Source organism: Equus quagga, unplaced genomic scaffold (genome assembly GCF_021613505.1).
Source record: "Equus quagga isolate Etosha38 unplaced genomic scaffold, UCLA_HA_Equagga_1.0 153_RagTag, whole genome shotgun sequence".
In the NCBI taxonomy this organism is placed as follows: Eukaryota; Metazoa; Chordata; class Mammalia; order Perissodactyla; family Equidae; genus Equus; species Equus quagga.
In genome coordinates, this window is record NW_025796915.1 from 449,182 (window position 1) to 469,711 (window position 20,530).

General features: G+C 33.8%; 1 protein-coding gene across 8 annotated transcripts in view; it reads right to left on the reverse strand.

The window, feature by feature from the left end:
* The window catches only part of LOC124233091 (S phase cyclin A-associated protein in the endoplasmic reticulum), a 486,817-nt gene that overhangs the window by 329,377 nt on the left and 136,910 nt on the right, over positions 1 to 20,530 (reverse strand). For 7 of the 8 annotated variants that reach the window (XR_006886969.1, XM_046650193.1, XM_046650194.1 and 4 more), the window contains 8 exons: positions 20,178 to 20,440; positions 17,070 to 17,306; positions 11,548 to 11,718; positions 10,400 to 10,475; positions 10,087 to 10,204; positions 9,700 to 9,811; positions 6,465 to 6,605; positions 2,480 to 2,635 (listed from right to left, as the gene is read on the reverse strand). Coding sequence is in view for 7 of the 8 variants with exons in the window: in XM_046650193.1 (XP_046506149.1) it covers positions 2,480 to 2,635; positions 6,465 to 6,605; positions 9,700 to 9,811; positions 10,087 to 10,204; positions 10,400 to 10,475; positions 11,548 to 11,718; positions 17,070 to 17,306; positions 20,178 to 20,440 (1,274 nt within the window). In the remaining variant the exon portion in view is untranslated. The remainder of the gene's footprint in view (positions 1 to 2,479; positions 2,636 to 6,464; positions 6,606 to 9,699; positions 9,812 to 10,086; positions 10,205 to 10,399; positions 10,476 to 11,547; positions 11,719 to 17,069; positions 17,307 to 20,177; positions 20,441 to 20,530) is intronic. The other variant, XM_046650197.1, reaches the window with a different exon arrangement.

Here is a 20,530-nt window from a genome sequence, read left to right on the forward strand (position 1 = left end):
CACATCTTTTGAAAAAATTAAATTACATGTATGTTTTATAATACCAGTGGATTTTTCTAACAATATCAGTGTATCTCAAACTTATGTAGGAGTTTTCAATTTTTCACTGAAAATTAAATCTGTAGGAAATTTCCACACTTTTAAAAAGAAAAATAATTCTGAGTGGTCAAAACAGTTTTTAAAGTATAAGGACAGACAATTCCTTACTACTTTCAGGAAAGAACTGCTTTCCTTTAAGCTTTAAATAATGTTCCAAATTATGAAACAAGAGTCATCATTTTTAAAAGGAAGATAACTACTATATTTCAAATCTGCAAAACGAATCCAGAAAACACCAAAGATGTCTATTTAAAAGTATACAATATTACTCATATACTTTCGCCCAAAACCCAGCTAAGAAGTCACCTTTTCCAGAGAACTTTCCCTGACATTCCACTCCCACCAACAGAGCTAATTATTCCTTCCTGTGGGATACCACTGTAGCTTATACATACTTGTATCACACTCTTAACATCGTGTTGTATTATTTACCATAAAGGCAAGGACCATGTCTTATTCATCTCTGAATTATTAATGCTTAATGGTTGCTCAAAAGCAACACATAATTTACAAAACATAATTATTTTTATAAAATGATACCACTGTAGAGAAAGACACAGAAATAATGCTGAAGGAGGCCTAAAATTAACAATTCAGGGGTTGGCCCAATGGCATAGTGGTTAAGTTTGTGCAAACCACTTCGGCGACCCTGGGATTTGTGGGTTCGCATCCCAGGGACGGACCTCCACACTCCTTATCAAGCCATGCTGTGGAGGCATCCCACATACAAAACAGAGAAAGACTGACACAGATGTTAGCTCAGTTCCAATCTTCCTCTCACACACACAAAAAATTCAAATATCCTATTTCATTTACTCATTTAAGAGTATTAGTTAATAAAGAATTAACTTAAAAATAATTAAAGTGAAAATTCTTGCCAGTCCTTGGAGAGGAAAACCTGAAGATTCTCTAATAGAAGCATTCTGTGTTTTTAAACATACGTTAGCTTGGCACTCAGATTAAAATAAAAGACTGAACTCAAATCAAATAAAGATCAGAGACGAATATGGGATCATAATGCTTAATGCCCACAAATAGCAAAAAGTAATCAATTAACTTTAAAAACGTTTTGACATTTTAATTTCCTAAAACAACCAATGACATGAAGAAAGATGAAACAGTAAATAACATCCCTAATATTTAACATAACAAAGCTCTTCATGATCTGCTCCTTAACTCTACACGCAGTACTCTCTCATATCTCCCTCTGCAGAATGCCTACTTCTCTCATCGTTTGCATCTGTTTCATTTTTGAAAACTTAGTTGAGGGCCAGCTCTAGTGGCCTAGTGGTTAAGTTCAGCACGCTCTGCTTCGGTGGCCCAGATTGAGTTCCCAGGTACAGACCTACACCACTTGTCAGTGGCCATGCTGTGGTGGCAGCTCACATACAAAATACAGGAAGACTGGCAACAGATGTTAGATCAGGGCACATCTTCCTCAGCAGCAGAAAAAAAACAAAAAAACTTAGTTGAGGTATCACCTCTTTCAGAAAGCTTTTCTTGACTTTCTCATGTTCTGGCCGCTCTCAATTTGAGTAAGATGTTCTCCTTTGTCCTTCCAAGAATCTCTTCAGTGCTGCACTTAATCCTAGTGGATTAAGGTTTGTTTACATATACGTCTCCCCATTGTGAACAAGGATTTATCTTTTTCATGTCCTTGAGCCTAGCACAACATATGGCTTATAGTAATGACTCAATAAATGATCACTGAATAAATATTAGTCATAATAGATAAAGTATGTCTGCATTTATATTTAAATATTGCAAACCTTGTTCTCTGTATCAAAAATGTCAGGGCCTAAAAGAGTCTTATGGGCAAGCCTGTCTAATGAGGAAGATCTTAAACAGTTTATAAACATCAGTGCAGTTTATATGTTAATTTTTCCTCTCATCCTCAAAACAGTAGCTAACTTAGGGTTTCCTACAGAGGTTAAAAGCTAAGCAATTAAAGCATTTGATGACACTCCCCAATAAATGACAAGTGCTCCCTGTCATAACCATAAAGAGTACCTAGTTCTTTAAGGCTATATTGGTTCAAAAAAATCATCTTTTAGTGGAGGAAAGGAGCATATTCTTACCCAACTCAATTAGAAAAGAATAGATAGTAACATGCCCAGAGCAATTTGGTCCCCCACTTGGTTGAGACTAGAAATTCTAACTCTATAACTGCAGTCTACTGATGAAATCACTGATTACCTTATCTGAAGGAGTACACACTGTCTTTTGGTAATCAGACTTCATGTTTCTAAACACTGCTATACTAAACCATGCACCCTTGGGAAAACAAACTAGGTCTTACTCCTTTTTGGATCCTCAGCACCTAGCTCTGAGCCTAGGCTATGGCAGATGTTTAACAAATGCTTGCCAAATAAAATTCTACCTGAACAGCTTCATCACGTGCTTGCTTTTCTTCCTGTCTTCGCTGACGCTCTTCCTGTAACTCATTAAGCCTCTGCTCATATTCCTTCAATTTCGATAAAACATCATGGCGTTTATTCTGGGCTTCAAGGGTATTTATGAAGGCAATTTCATTTACCTTTAATAAGAACAAAGAGAAGTGAATCAATTTCAAAGCAAGTTAATTCTAGGGCACATCACAAAAATACTAAACTTAGTCGTTATATTATAATATAAACCAGTGGTAAGGCATAAAACAAAAATTGAGTGAGTGAAGGGTCTTTTCGTTCAATATTTGCCTAAAATGGATAATAATACAGTGTAAAAAAACAAATCCACAGGCCTTAGTAAGAACTGATTTAGTGTAAATAAAGGTCTGCCATTGAAAATATTTTTAAGTCAAGAAAGAAATTAAGATTCTTATAGAGACCATCTTATAAAGCTCTACTTAACATCACTATAATTTGCAACCATACAAATTACATTAAGATTTAAACAGGTATACACATGTTATTCTAATGAGTTTGAGAGGACAAAATTTAAACAACAAATCGTTTTTCTTCAACATATATTGAATGAGTGACAATTAGGTACAAAGTGACCTAATATAAGGACAAATATTATCTAAGAAGTTAAGAAAGACAGAAGAAAATATTTCAATATATAATACAAGAAATTTTCCCTGAAAAAAAAGAAACAAATTGAAGATTGAAACAGCCCACTTTATTTCATGAAACATCGATTCAGATGACCACATTAAGGAAGAAAAACACATTTTTTAAGCTTCCAAGTAGTAAATGCAGGTCACCTGGCCTCAGATTTCTCTACAGAAATAGTTAATACTAGAAGATAATGAAATAATGCTTATAAAATTCTGAAGGAAAGATACTATGAACCATGAATCTGCTCTCTAGCCAAGATGTACTCAGGTAAAAATGCCACAGGCCTTCTAGAACAGGAACAAGACAAGGGTGCCCACTCTTGCCACTTCTATTCAACACAGTACTGGAGGTATTAGCTAGAGCAATTAGGCAAGAAAAAGAAATAAAAGGAATCCAAACTGGAAAAGAAGAAGTGAAACTTTGCTATTTGCAGATGATATGATTCTATATATAGAAAACCCCAAAGAGTCCACCAGAAAACTATTAGAAATAATCAACAACTACAGCAAAGTTGCAGGGTACAAAATCAACTTAAAAAAATCTGTTGCATTCTTATACACTAACAACAAACTAGCATAAAAAGAAATCAAGAATTCAATTCCATTTACAATCACAATAGCTTAACCAAATAAGGAATAAACTTAACCAAAGAGGTGAAAGACCTGTACATTGAAAACTATAAGACATTATTGAAAGAAATTGAAGATGACATAAAGAAATGGAAAGCTATTCCATGTTCATGGGTCAGAAGAATAAACATAATGAAAATGTCTATACTACCTAAAGCAATCTACAGATTCAATGCAATCCCAACCAAAATCCCAATGACATTCTTCACAGAAATAGCACAAAGAATTCAAAAATTTATATGGAACAAGAAAAGAGCCCAAATAGCCAAAGCAACCCTGAGAAAAAAGAACAAAGCTGGAGGCATCACAATCCCTGACTTCAAAACATACTACAAAGCTATAGTAATCAAACCAGTATGGTACTGGTACAAAAACAGACAAACAGATAAATGGATCAGAATTGAAAGCCCAGAAATAAAATCACACATCTATGGATAGTTAATCTTTGACAAAGGAGCCAAGAACATACAAAGGAGAAAGGAAAGTCTCTTCAATAAATGGTGTTGGGAAAAATGGACAGATACACGCAAAAGAACAAAAGTAGACTATTTATCTTGCACCATACACAAAAATTAACTCTAAATGGATTAAAGATTTGAATGTAAGAACTTAAACCATAAAAATCCTAGAAGAAAATATGGGCATTACATTGACATTGGTCTTAGATCTTTTCAAATACAATGTGTACTCAGGTAAGGGAAACAAAAAGAAAAAGTTAACAAATGGGACTACATCAGACTAAAAAGCTTCTGCAAAGCAAAGGAAACCATGAACAAAACAGAAAGACAAACCACCAATTCGGAGAAAATATTTGCAAATCCTTTATCACACAAGGAGTTGATCTCCAAAGTATATAAAGAACTCATCCAACTCAACAAAAAAACCCACAAAGAACCTGAGCCAAAAATGGGAGAGGATACAAACAGACATTTTTCCAAGGAAGATATACAGATGGCCAACAGACATATGAAAAGATGCTCAACATCATTAATTATTATGGAAATGCAAATCAAAACTACAATGAGATATCACCTTACACTAGTCAGAATGGCTATAATTACCCAGACATAAGACAACAAACGTTGGAGAAGATGTGGAGAAAAAGGAACCCTCATACACTGCTGGTGGGAATGCAAACAGCAGCAGCCACTATGGAAAACAGTACGGAGATTCCTCAAAAGACTAAAAATAGAAATACCATATGACCCAGCTATCCCACTACCAGGTATCTACCCAACCAACTGGAAATCAACAATCCAAAGTTACATATGTACTGCTTCGTTCACTGCAGCACTATTCACAATAGCCAAGACATGGAAACAACCTAAGTGCCCAGTGACTGATGACTGGATAAAGAAGATGTGGTATACATATACTATGGAATACTACTCAGCCAGGAAAAAAGGGCAAATTCATCCCACTTGCAATAACATGGATAGACCTGGAGGATATTATGCTAAGCGAAATAAGCCAAACTGAGAAAGACAAACATCAGAGGATTTCACTCATATTTGAAATATAAAGAAAACACATGGACAAAGAAAACAGTTCAGTGGTTAAAAGGGGAAGGGGGGTGGGCACAGAGGTTAAAGGGGAGCACTTACATGGTGACGGACAAGAAATAATATACAACTGAAATTCACAATGATGTAAACTATTATGAACTCAATAAAAAAATGAACAAGATGTTTGAACAAACATTTCAGCAAATAAGAGATGCAGATAAGAAATAAGAACATGAAAAGATGTTCAAAAATACAAATTAAAACCATATGAAACACTATCCACACATACTAAAATGGAATGGCTAAAATTACAAAGTGTAACCATGCCAGGTGTTGGTGAGAATGTGGCTAACCAGAACTCTCACCCACTGCTGGTAAAAATGTATAATAGTACAACCACTTGGGAAAACTATTTCTTTAAAAGTTAAACATGAGCCTATCATAAGACTCTGACAATCCACTCTTGGGTATTCACCCAAGAAAATGAAAGCACACATCTGCACAAAGACTTGTACATGAGTGTTCACAGTAGCTATATCTATAATAGCCATAACTGCAAAAAGACCCAAATGACCATCAACAGGTGACTAGATAAATAAATTATGGTATTTCTATACAATGGTATACTTTTCAGCAATGAAAAGAAACTCATATACACAACAGCATGGATGAAGTTCAAAATAACTATGCTGAGTGAGAGACGTCAGAGGAAAGAGTACATATTGTATGAGTCCATTCATATGAAATTTTAGAAAATGCTAACATCTATAGTGACAAAAAGCAGATCAGCAACTGCATGGTAACAGAGTTGGAGGAAGGAATGAATTACAAAGAGGCATGAAGAAACTTTTGAGGGTTACAGGATTGTTTATTATCTTCATTGTACTAACGGTTTCAGGAATATATACATGTCAAAACTCATCAAATTGATACTTTACATATGTGCTACTTATTGTCTGACAATTATACCTCAATAAAGCTATAAAAAATAATATATATCTAATAGCATTATTTTAAGGATAAGATATTGTATTTATTAAGTTTTAAATGAGCCTGTAAAAATGCTGTTATTCTGGCACAGAATAAGCACCAGATAAACATTAGCTTCTTATATAACAATTGAAAAGAGCACTTAGGTAACTAATTTAACGTTCAAAGCAACTAAGCTATACCTTGGCTTCTTCCTCCTGTGCTTTTTTCACAATTGCTTGTAATTGCACCTCTCGTTTAAATTCAGCATGAAGTAATTTCTCTTCCATCATCCTACGTCGTTGATCTAGTAATTCTTCCTTCCACTTTCGGACATCTTTCTCCTATGTAGAATGAATTACTGCATCATTAATTTCAGCATACACAGTCATTTAACAGAAGTGCAAACAGATAAAAGGCTTACGAATTATAAAGTCTAGAACCTGGAAAGACCTAAAGGAGCAAGAATAATGATTAAGAACACAGACTGTGAAGCCAGACTGCTTGAGTTCACAATCTACCTTGGTCACTTGCTAGATGTGTAAACTGGGCAACTTTTTTAGCCTATGTCTCAGTTTCCTTATCTATAAAAAGAGAATAATAGTAGTACCTAACTCATAAGGTTCTTTTCAAGATTTAGTCAATATATATAATACTCTTAGAACAGTGCATTAGACATGGCCCGACAGAAATATTTGCTATTATACTGCACTATGAGTAAACTTAAAATTAAAAGTGTTTATTTCTCATCTTTATAAATCGTAATGTCTCTCTAACCCAAATTCAACTCAAATAAGTAATTTTAGCCCAGAGGTTTGAAAATGGTGAGAAGTCTGAAATATCACATTTATTTGCATAAGAAACATTCCCTGAAGGAACAGAAAGGGTTTTGTCTACAGAAAAACAAAGACAGATATGACAGCTCCCTTTAATTCCTTAAAACAGTATCAAACAGGAGAAGTAAAGGACTTGTTCTGTGCTCCAGGAAATCAGAACCAGCACCAATGAGAATAAATTATAAGAAATCAGATGTTGTCTCAATATGAGCAGAAAAAACTAACATTTCAGTTGAATTTTAGCTACCTAATTATGTATTTAATCATCTAAAAAAGTTATGATGCAGAAACATCGTCGGAAAAGGAGCTAGAAGACAGGCCCTTAAAGCCCCAGCTCTGCAAATTGTAGGTCACGTGACACTGGAAACAGCACTTAACCTCTCCCAGGCTGGGTTTTTCACATTTGTAAAAAGGGGTTCAGTCTCTGTTCAACTCTGTGTACCTCACAGTTATTGTGGCGATCATATGAGACCACATTTGTAGAACAGTGTTGAAATAATAACATTATATAAACAGAAGGAGGAATTTATCATTAAAATTGATTGAAGGAATAACTACATTGCTTGGAAAATTAAACCAGAGAACCTCTTATGCCATGTACAATTTCAAGAATTTATTATTTTGTTTGCATGACTACTTGAAGATTATACAGTAAGAAAATAAACTATATAATTTTATTTGTATTAAAAAACACAGTAAGAGGGGAAATTGTGGTTGTGATTTCTCTATAGCTGAAATTGAAATAATATATTAACTCTTTTAGAACCCCAGTACATGGAGACTGCTTTTCATATCTGATCCATTCATTCTAAACAATTAAAGTAAAAATAATGACAAATTCTTGAGATTCAGGTAAAGAGAAAAATCATAGATTTTCTTCCTTTCCCAGTCAACTTTTCTACTGTACTGAAGAGAATCATATGTAACCTCATTTTTATAAATATTTGGATTATTTGTTCCAATTTTCTCTTTGGATTATTTGTTCCCAATGATCCTAGCCACCTGGTATTCAGATCGTTGTGTAATTCCTTCCCATGTTATATCAGGATTTTGATCAACAGAACACAGCAAAAGTGACGGTATATCAATTCCGAGATTAGGTTATAAAAGACAGTGTAGCTCCATTTTGGCAGCTCACCTGTTTGTTCTCTCTCTCTTCCTCTCTCTCAGATTACTTTCTGTGGGGAATCCAGCAGCCATGTCATGAGGACACTCAGGCTGTGGAAAGGCCCACTTGACAAGGAACAGAGGCCCACAGCCAACTGCTAAAGAGGACCTGACACCTGCCAATAACCATATGAGTGAGTCTGGAAATGGATCCTTCAGCTCCAAATGACTGCTGCTCCAGCCAACAGCTTGACTGCAACCTAATGAGAGACTCTGAACAGAAATCACTAGGTAAGCCATTCCTGGCTTCCTTACCCACAGAAATTTTGAGGTAATAAAAGTATGTCGTTTAAAGCTGCTAAGTTTTGAGGTCAACTGTTACATAGCACACATAACTAATACAGTATTCACTTACGTCTGCCATGTGTAAGTAACAGTAAGAATGACTATATACTAAGCAACAGCTATCCTAGCGCTATACTACTATTTTACATACTTGCCACATTTAATCATCACGACAGGTTGATAATTAAAATTGTCATTTTATAGATAAAGAAACTGAAATGCAATATTTTAAGTAACTTGCCCATGAGATCATATCTTATTATGTGGTAAAACCAGATTATTTGACCTAGTTGGCCATCTCCAGAGCCCACGTTCTTTCCACTATGTCATACTGATCAGTTTGTTGTTCTTAGTGCTATCGAGTCGATTCTGACTCCTAGCAACCCTGTGCAGGGCAGAGAAAAGCCTGCTATCCTCTCTTCTCACCTTCCAGCACTATACTAGACAATGCTCTGCTGCTATTCATAGGGTTTTCATAGCCAATTTGTTTGGAAGTAGGTGGCCAGGTCCTCCTTCCTAGTCTGTCTTAGTTTGGAAGCTCGGCTAAAAGCTATCCACCATGGGTGACCCTGCTGGTATTTGAAATACTGGTGGCATAGCTTTCAGCGTCACACCAACAGGCAGTTGCCACAGTATGACAACTAACAGACAAGTGGTATGGTTCCCTGACTGGAAAGCAAAGCCAGGTCGCAGCAGTGAGAGCACCAGATCTCAACCACTAGACCACCAGGGCTGTCTGATCAGAAATTACACTGCTCTACATACTCCAAGAACCTCTTCTATAAACCAAATTAGTGCCCCACTTATTCAAACCTGATAATCTGAGGCTCAAAATTGTCCTACCAAATCATTCTACACTTTGCAGAAGACTCCCCAAGGAAACCCCAATGAATATGGCAAAAGTCAAAGTGCAGATTCAATAATCCACGCCAATTCTGTAAAACAACAATTTACTAGCTAATTTGGGAATGATAAATTCTTTTTACAGATGACCTTCTATAATTCAATAGATAGAAATGCTTTTGTTTGCTAGAAAATTTAATTATTTTTATAGTTCTTTTAGGTTCTCTCAGACTAGAAAAAAAAGTCAAGTTGAAACTAAGTCCATCAATTTAAGGCTATCATAATTTCCCAAAAATTAAAAACTCACCCTTTCTAACAATTTCTGAAGCTTTAATGTTTTCTCTTCGCGTAACTTTTCCCTTAGCTGCTGTGCTTTCATTTGTTTTTCTTCATGTTTTTTCTTGGATTCTGCAATTGTTCTATTAATACAAACAAATGAACAGGAGACAGGAATGTTTACACAATAAAGCCAAAAATATTTTCTTTAGTCTTCAAAGATCTTCAAGCAAATATAAAAAGTATACAAAACTAATTTTGGCCCAACATTTCAGGAAAACATTGTCACTTTTCAGTGGATCTGGAACTGTCCTGAAGTAATGTGCCTTAACATGTTATGTAGCAATTCTATTTAATAGTCAAGAGTGGCTAGTTTCCCTCCTGTGAAACATTTCTAATTAATTTGCAAAGGCCACACCTTTTACGAGATGGTGAGGAAAGTTTCTCATGCATGTGAATCCCATGACCTGGCGGTCTAGCAGGTTCCTCCTCTACAATATCCCCCCAGGATGTATTTTGGCGCCAAGATTCACGAGCTGTTCAGAAAAGAGAAAACTACTGTTACTGTTTAACTACAAAGTTCTATAAAACCAGCACTTGAAAAGAGACTTTTAAAAGGCATCAGCATTCCCAGTCCAAATTATTTATTTTACACAGAAACTCTACATGATATGATAGTTACTTTATACCCCTCTACCTATACATGCAATACACATATACACACATAATACCTTCATAATCGGCAAGGACATCGTTCCAGTCCATAGACATACCACAGAAAGATACACTACCACTGCCCACGCTAGCCTAAAATTAAATTGAGAAACAAATATTTAGACACAATTATAACCTTAAGAAATGAACTATATATGAAATTTCCCTACCTGTTGCTAATACATTTAACGAAACCAGAAAAAAGCTACATACTTTTTGTTGTCACAACAATCACCAAGTTAAAAATACCACAGCCTATACATTTTAAGAGGAAGACAAACCTACTTGACATTAACAGCAGAAACAAATCATGTAAATTTAAAAGAAACATATTGGCCACACTATTACTACATAAATTGTGACATGTTCATAGCATACATCAGAAGAGCTCCAGATTAATTTGTTGGGTATTAAATTGAATAGAAAAATATTTGAAACATTTATGGTTACTTCTATTCTTTAAGAAATCCCTCTCATCGACATATACATCCTGAGCACTGAGAGACAGCAAGGCAGTGTATAATTTGCTTTTTATTAGCATAGAAAAAAGTAAACTATCTTAGATTCCCCTTCAATTGCTACAATTACAATCTGAGTAATGCTGAGTTCTTACTTTATCTGAGACTCAATTTCTTGATTTGTAAAATGAGAATAACAATGATTTCCAACTTGTCAACTGCATTATATATAAAAACATTTAGTAATGGTAAAGTGCTAAAAAAAGACTTGGTATGGGGGCCGGCCTGGTGGTGCAGTATTAGGTTCATGTGCTCTGCTTCGGTGGCCCAGGATTCGCAAGTTCAGATCCCGGGCATGGACCTAGCCTCACTCATCAAGCCACAATGTGGCAGAATCCCACACAAAATAGAGGAAGACTGGCACAGACGCTAGCTCAGCGACAATCTTCCTCAAGCAAAAAGAGGAAGATTAGCAACAGATGTTAGCTCAGGGCCAATCTTCCTCTCACACACACACACAAAGATTTGGTACTGTTTACTGTGTAAGTCTGAATCACATTGAGAATAATAATAAATATTATTATTAAGGATAATTTTAAAAACAATTTTAAACAGGACTAGATGAACTCTAAGTCCTTCTGGACCTAAGAATTTTATTTCTGACTACAATTTTTTGAACAATTATGTTAAAGATTCTAAAAGCTCACAGAAAAATCACTGTCGTTGTCAGTTTCAATGTTAATATCATTGTTTTCTTCAGCTTCAATTTCTCTAGTTAACTGTTCCTCTTCAGCAATAGCACTAGCAATGGCTTCTTCGTTGGCCTTTTCTAGACGATCTGCTAGCTCTTCTTTCTTTGCAAGAACTTCTGCCATGGACTATAAAGTTAAAAATAAACAAAAAGAAGAACCATCACTTGACTGGAACGTTAAGTAATCATTTCTTTCTTTATGTTCTAACCACACACTCAACCTTATATATAAAAAATAGCACTGATCTAGAATTATAAAACCTGTGGTCCAGTATAGGCTCAACCACTTGCTAGCTCTGTGACTTGGAAGTTTCTGAAAACCAAGAGCCTATTTTGTATTCCATAAAACAATACAATAATCCATGACTTACCTTCTTTACCAGATTGTTGTGTATGAGAAACTGTGAAGTTATATAAATAACAGGTATTATTATTAATGACAAAGTGTGAATTTCATTTGAGTCCCAAATTCAAATATCCAAATACATCAAACATCTTAAAAACAGAAGAACATTATACTAAAATAGGACCATAAAAAGAATTTATACTCTAATGGTGATGATACCTTCTGAACATATATACCTAACTTAAAAATATGCATTAGAAGGAAGACAAACAATATGCATCAGAAGGATTAACTAATAAATCCTCATGATAAGCTAAATGTGTATACTATAAACCCCAAAGCAAACAGCAAAATAACAAAACAAAGAGTTATGGCTAAAAAGCTAACAAAGGAGATAAAATGGAATTATAAAACATAATTAATCCAGAAGAGGGGAGAAAAAGAGGAAAAAGAGGAATAAGGGGACAAAGAACAGATGAGTCAAAGAGAAAACAAATAGGAAGATAGTAAATTAAAGGAACCATATCAATAATCACATTACATGGAAATAGCCTAAATGCCTCAATTTACAGAAACTGTCAAATTGGATAAAAAGCAAGACCCAACCATATGCTGACCATAAGAAACTAAATTTAAATATAAGAATACAAAGATATCACAATAAAAGAACTATCATACTAACACTAATAAAAAAAAAAGCTGAAGTATTAAAATCAGACAGTAGATTTTAGAGTAAAAAATATCACGAGGGATAAAGATGGTCATTTCATAAAGATGAAAGGGTTAATTCACAAAGAAGACAAAACAATTCGAAATGTTTATGGACTTAATAACAGAGCTTCAAATTACAAGCAAAATATCATAGAATTGCAGGGGAGTGGAGGTGGGAGAAACAGGTGAAGGGGATCAAAATGTACAAACTTCCAGTTATAAAATAAATTTAAGTTGTTGGGAAGTAATGTACAGCATGGTGACTACAGTTAATAATACTGTGCTGCATACTTGAAAGTTGCTAAAACAGTAAATCTTAAAAGTCCTCATCACAAGAAAAAAAAATTTTTGTAACTATGTAAGGTGATGGATGTTAACTAGACTTATTGTGGTGATCGTTTCACAATGTATACAAATATCAAATCATTATGTTGTACACCTGAAACTAACAGAACATTATATATTAAGTATATCTTGATTTTTAAAAAAGAAGGGAAAAAACCCTATAAAATTGCAAAAGAAAGTAAACCTAATGGGAATGTAAAATGGTACAGCCCCTTTGGAAAACAGTCTGACAGTTTTCCTCAAAAAAGGTTAAATGTAAAGTTAACATAGGACCCAAGAATTCCACTCCTAAATATACACCCAGAAGAAATGAAATCACATGTTTCACACAGAAACTCGTGCATATATATTTAAAGTAGCATTACTCATAACAGACAAAAGGTGGAAACAACCTAAATGTCCATCAACTTATGAACAGATAAAAGGTGGTGTATCAATAAAACGGAATATTATTTGATTATTAAAAGGAATGAAGTACAGTCATGCACTGCATAACAACGCTTCAGTCAACAACGAATCACATATCCAACAATAGCCCCGTGAGATTAGTACCATATAGCCTAGGTGTGTGGTAGGCTATACCATCTAGGTTTGTGTAAGTGCACTTTATGATGTTCGCACAACGACAGAATCATCTAACGACACATTCCACAGAATGCATCTGCGTCATTAAGCAACACATGACTGTAATGATTCAGGTTAAAACATGAATGAGCTTTGATAACACTATGCTGAGTGAATGAAGCCAGTCACAAAAGATCATAGACTCTATTCCATTTCTACGAAATATCTAGAACAGTCAAATCTATAAAAACAAAAAGCAGAATAGTGGTTGTCTAGGGCTGAGACGGTGGAGTGAAAGGGAGTGTCTGCTAATGGGTACTGCGGTTCTTTCTGCAGTGATGAAAGTGTTCTAAAACCAATTATGCTGATGGCTGCAAAACTCTGTGAATATATCAAAAAACATTAAATTGTACACTTTAAATGGGTAAATGGTATGTTATGTAAATTATATCTCAAAGTTGTTAAAAAAAGAAAGAAAGAAAGAAAGAGTTCCACAGTTATATTCAGAGATTTCAATACCCCTCTCACAACTCATAGAACAAGTACCAAAAACTAGCATGAATATAGGAGACCTGAACAATATTATCAACAAAACTGATGTATTTTCCCAAGAGAAATGAAAGCATATATTCCAAACAAAGATAAATGTTCATGGCACCTTTATTCATAATAAACTGGAAACAACTCAAACATCTGTCAAGTGAATGGATGAACATATTGTGTCACATGCATACAACAGCAATATTTCTAAAGACAATAAAAAGAATGAACTATTAATACACACAACTACATTGATAAATCTCAAAATAATTATGCTGAGTGAAAGAAGCTAAACAAGGATTACATTACTCCATTTACATAAAGTTCTGAAAATGCCAATTAATATATAGTGACAGCAAATAGTGATTACCGGGGAAGGGTATACAGAGAAGGGCAGAAAGGAGGGATTACAAAGGGGAATGTGAGAATTTTGTGGGGGGGGGGGGGGCAACTAATGTGTTCATTATCTTGATTGTACTGATGATTTCATAGGTATAAACATGTCAAAATTGATCAGTGTGTGTATGTTAGACAGGTGAAGTTTACTGAAAATTTACTATACCTCAATAAAGATACTAAAAAATGCGAACACTTGAGCCCCAGCTTATAACTGAATTGGTGGAACTGAGTGGAGCCTAGGCACTGGTATCTATTTTAAAGCTTCCCCTCCTGCCTTCCACCTCCCCTCTCGCTCAATACTCTGCTGCCCCAAAACACATAAGATTGTCCCTGGGAAATAGAATGGGGTGACGGAGTTCAGAGGGTAGACTATTTCTTTCCAGCATAAGCCTTTTCTCTATAAAACCTACAACATTATAGAAACTGTTGTTAAAGCACCAAACATTACAACTAACAACAATAAAAAAAATATTAAAGTTGAATCTATTTAACTTTGCACAAACTAAGTTCTCACATGAGCCTATTTCCTCTCAATTTTTTCTTTCCCAGAGAACAACATTTTTATTTAGTCTCAGAAGACCTGAAAAGATTTCAACCTAGTAGTAGACATTATGGATGAAATGATGATTCAACTATGCATATGTAACTTTTACTACTTTCACATTGTGAAATTCAAATAAATATCTCCATAGCACATTATTTTTTTAATTTTCAAATTTTCATTAAAATTTGAACTTTCAGCAAATTTAAAACAATAGATCCATGGTAGTTAGGTTTTATATAAGTACATTTTCACAAGGTTTGGCACAAGTTGACCTTAAATAGAAAGGTTCTTACAGTCATCTTTTGCTAAAATTTCTGTTAAATAAGAGAACTACAGATTTTTTTTTTACTTTAACCAGCTATGTGACAATACTCTATTGAGAAAGAAAAAGGTCTCTCATCACTGCAGCAATTCTCTATAAACCTCCCATTTAGAACCTAAACAATAAGGTGCTTATTTAGAACAACCAGAAGTACCTCTGCCAAGACAAATTAAAAGAATTTTTTTCTTTAAATCTTGGTTTAGTTAAAATTCCTCTAAGACTTCTAAGAATATAAGAATATTCATATTTAAAGTTGAACTTACTTTCTTCCAAATATGTAAATTTGACCCTCAAAATAATCGAGGATTTTTAATATTCCACCCTAAGCTTATTTACTTACATGATCAAAATAAAAATGATGAGAGAAGAATTTTTAAATAATTATCTTATGCTTATTTAAGTATGGAATATCTTCTTCCTCTTTGGCAATTTGATTATCACAGAATCAATTTGAAAAATAAATAATGTAATATGCTAGCGAGCTATGAAACCAAAAAATATAAATATGGCCAATTTCTACCCCTTACATTAAATCCACTACTTATATGACCATAATTATGTTCAACCTTTAAAAACATTCATTACTAAAAGACCCAAGTTAAAAAACAAATTGATCTTATTTTTCCCTTAAAACCCGATATCAAGTTTCATCTATATCTAATGTTATTCTCTCTATAAGATGTATAATTTGGCCTAATACCATCTGCTGATAGTATCTTTCAGCATAATAAGAGATTAAGTTTTGAAAGAAATTACAGTATACGGTGGGCATTTAAAAGATAAAGTTTGAGGTCCAGCCCCAATGGCCTAGTTCAGCACGTTCAGCATGCTCCGCTTCAGTGCCTGGGTTGGGTTCCCACGTGTGGACCCACACCACTCATCTGTCAGTTGCCATGCTGTGGTGGAGGCTCACATACAAAATAGAGGAAGACTGGCAACAGATGTTAGCTCAGGGCTAGTCCTCCTCAGCAAAAACAAAAGAGGAAGACTGGCAATAGATGTTAGCTCAGGGCAAATTTTCCTCAGCAAAAAATAAAATAAAATTTGAATAATTTTTCTCAACATCTTTTTATATGTGCCTATTTCTTTTCAAAGTTACTTTTTAAGCAAGGCTAGACTGATATATTCTAAATTATCCTCAGGTCAAGTATCTTAATACTAAACTGGGAAATAGGAAGAGATGAGCAGAAATAAGGAGCCATCCAAAAACATAAACCTATAAATAATCCCAAATCAATGCATTTTTAAAGATTCTGTAATAGAGATGATAAATACATTTCATCTTAAAGACTAACTGCAAGCAAATGATAGTAGCATTATAAAGTACTCTTGTTAAGAGAATTCTTAAAACTAAGTCCAACAGGCACAATTTCCCATCTATCAGAGTGCTAGATGTTGCATGGAAGACTTCACTGCTGTTGGTTTAGTTTCTTAAGGCTAAAGAACATTTCATCAATTCACACACCAATTAAATGATTTTGAGAAGTCATTTAACTCTCACAGTTTCATTCTCTCTCTACAAAACAAGAAGAATCTTAACTATATCAAAAGGCTGCCATAAGAATAAAATGTAAAATGAAATAACATATAAAATGCTTTGTAAAAAAACGCTTTGTAAAGTGTAAATAATACACAATATAGTTTATTATTATTAGAGTTTTTTCCTCTTTAATATATTTACTCAGAATTTGGGTAAGTTGTTCTTACCAAGTTAGCAGCACTCACATTTGAAATATCTGAAGGGTCCATTTCACTTTCTATCCTTGCTTTCTCTGCTGAAAATCTGTCTTCATTTGTTTGCAAAGGAGGTGTGTCAGCTTGCTGAGTAATTGAAACACACTCTGTATCAATGTAAACAGCAGGTATTTCAGAAGTTCGCACAGAACTGTCTTGTAAGAAACTACTGCCAGAGTTCTTGACATCATCCAATGTACTCACTGTGAACTAACAAAACATATTTACAGAATGAATCAGAGATAATAAAAAATACTCACCAACCACTCCACTCTAGAAAAGCTGATTCTGCTTAACCTATCAACTGTGAAGCAGTAGTTGACTAGCGGCTGACAGACAACTCACTCATCTTTTTTATGTTTCAAGCGTAAGAAAAGAAACGATTAAGCAGCCACAAATTTTATTTGCACACCTATAATGTATAGGGCACTGTTGGAAGTGCTTTAAGAAATTAAGCAACATATATTGTAATTATATTTTATTTTAGTAGGCTGATTCTTGACGAGTACTTTATATGCCTCACAAAAGAAACCTAGTCACAAGTATAATACTTTGTCTCATATTCAAACAACTAAATGTATTCACAAGGTTTTTGAGAAGATTGTCTAATACCAAATGAAGGCAGTTTTCACCAAAATATAAACGGCCTTTGAGGGCATTTTAATCAAAAACATGAAATTTTCTCTCTTTTTAATTAATATTAACAGAACCCCAAAGTATCTTTCATGGAGACCCACAGGGTATATAATAGCAATTCTCACATATAAAAGAGAAATACACCATAAAAACTACAGTATATCCGAGAATACAGTCTCATTATACAATTCATATATTTTAGATTTTGATATTCCTCCCATTCCCCTTTACATATATTTAACATATCATCAACAGAAATGTGAAAATGATCTAAAACAAATATAACATTGGCTTAGGCCAAATACATACCTATTTTTTAAAAACCTTTCTAGTTTAGTAAATGGAAGCAAGCCTTTATTTTCACTTTCTAACACAGTACAGAAAGAACAGTACTGTGTTTTCCAATTACACTCAGCATAATGAGCTCCAAGTAGAAGAACTAAAATCTAAAATTGTGAATTTGAAACTCACTCACATCACTACTTAAATAAACATTAGATAAACATTGCAGTGGCCATAAACTCCAGTTTGATTAATTATTTATATAAATATTAAACTTGGCCAAGTCTTATAAACTACTTTAAAAATTCTACGATTGGTCAGAACTTAAAGTGTCCCAAAGTGTCGATTTTAGCATAAGCATTATTTAAATTGCATCGCATTGTTTATATTGCTATCAACATTATCTATACATCAGTCACCATGGTTTATAATCTTCTTGGTAATATTTATATTAGCATTTCTGATGTTTACAATATTGTCAACCCTGTTTATTAAAAAATCAATATCATTTATAAAACAAAATCAAAGCTAAACTATAAAGTAATGCTAAGAAAAGATATAAATATTCTGATTCCATTTTTAGAATGACAGTGGAGAAAACAAATATTATTATTAGCATGGCTACCATCGGCAGTCAACTTTTATACTGAAATATTTTAGCAAAGTTTAATTACTCAAAAGGTCTATGTATGGATTATTTCTGAAATCCCAAAATCGTATAAGTTTATATATTTCACAAAACCAGAATAATTTTTATATTGTTAAATGTTATAGCTAAAATACATGTTAGCAATAATTCTAGATGTTTAAATGATATAAAAAGTGATTTCTTCACAGAGTTTACCTATATTAAAGTTGCTTAAAGTTACATCCAACAAATATGCACTGATTATTTTCTGTGTCTAGGACTCTGCTCCATACTGTGGGAAATTAAGATATAACACAAGATATTGCCCACAAGGAGCTTCCATGAGCCATCATCATCAAGAAGGAAAACTTGGAAGTTGAGTACAACTTCCAATAAAAATAAACATCCTAACAAGTCAAAGGAGAGAATTTTAAAAAGCAGATATTATTCTAGACTGAGAAGTATTACAACAATTTTACAACCTTTTTACTTAGCCCCTGTACCATATCAAAGAACATCTCTTATATTTCATTAGTTTACATAAAATGATACTAATTGAATATAATCTTCATGTAAACCATTATCTAAAAAAATGCATTCCTTCATCAAATAAGTCAAATAAACTTCAAAGGGACTAACAGAAGAAATATTTCAAATATTAACTTTAAAGAACTATATTAAATATTAGCATATTGCTCTACACTCAAATGACAGAAGTGAAAGTAGAGGAAGTTCAAAATGACCCCTACTTTCATCACCACTTTTAACAATACTTTAAATGAAGCAGGAGGACACCACTTTAACCAAGTAATCAAAGTTAACAACAAACTTAAGCAAACTGATACCATACGCCTCTAGATGTGATGCTAAGGACAATCACTTTATTTCTGTCAAAAATGAATAAGCCAAAATGAATAATGAACGAACTGAAGGACATTCTACAAAAGAATCTGCAAAGTATTCTTCAAATTTTTAATGCCACGAAAGACAAAAATGGGTTGAGTAACAGTCCCTGGTGAAAGACATTAAAGAAACAAAGCCAAACACAATGTTTGATCTAGACTGGATCCCAGATTAGGGGGAAAAAATACTATGAAGAAATTATTTAGAAACTGTGAAATTTTGAATATGAACTGCAAATTAGATAATAACATTATATGAATGTCATATTCTCTGAATTTTGTAACTATAATGTAGTTATGTAAAAGAATTTCTTCCTTCTTTAGAGATACATCCTATAATATTTAAAGGTGAATGGCTATAATGTTTGCACATTACTCTCAAATGTTTAGCATACGATATGCGTGTGGTGCGTGACATGTAAATATACAGAGGGGAAAAAAACGTAGCAAAATGTTAATCTGTGAATCTAGGTAAAGGATAAAGGAGAGTTCATTGCTCTATTCTTGCAACTTTTCTGTAGATCTGTAATTTTTCATAATAAAAAGTTAAAACTGAAGTAGAAAAATAGTCTTATTCCAGCAGAAACATATCCCTTATAAAAAAGCAGTAAAAGGATTTTCAGAATGTACTACCTGGGATCTTTCAGCAAGAGGATGGTCACAAAACTGTAATGAGTCTTTGGGCCGAGATTCTACAGTATTAGAAGGTCCATCTCTGACAAATTCACCTTTCTGTATGCTTTCATCAGGTAAAAGACGTACATTTTCTTTATCACTGTCATCCTTCGATCTTAATGCTTCTGTTGCTAATGAAAGTTTTGGCATCACTGCTGTTGATCGTGAACGAACAGGCCTTCCTCTCTGAACAGTCTCCCATCCTTCAGCATCTTTCCGTTCTATGCAATTGAGGGGAGAAAATAAATCAAGATTTCTTTAGGTGATAAAAATTTTCCAACCTAACTCCCATTAGATTTAACTAATAAACA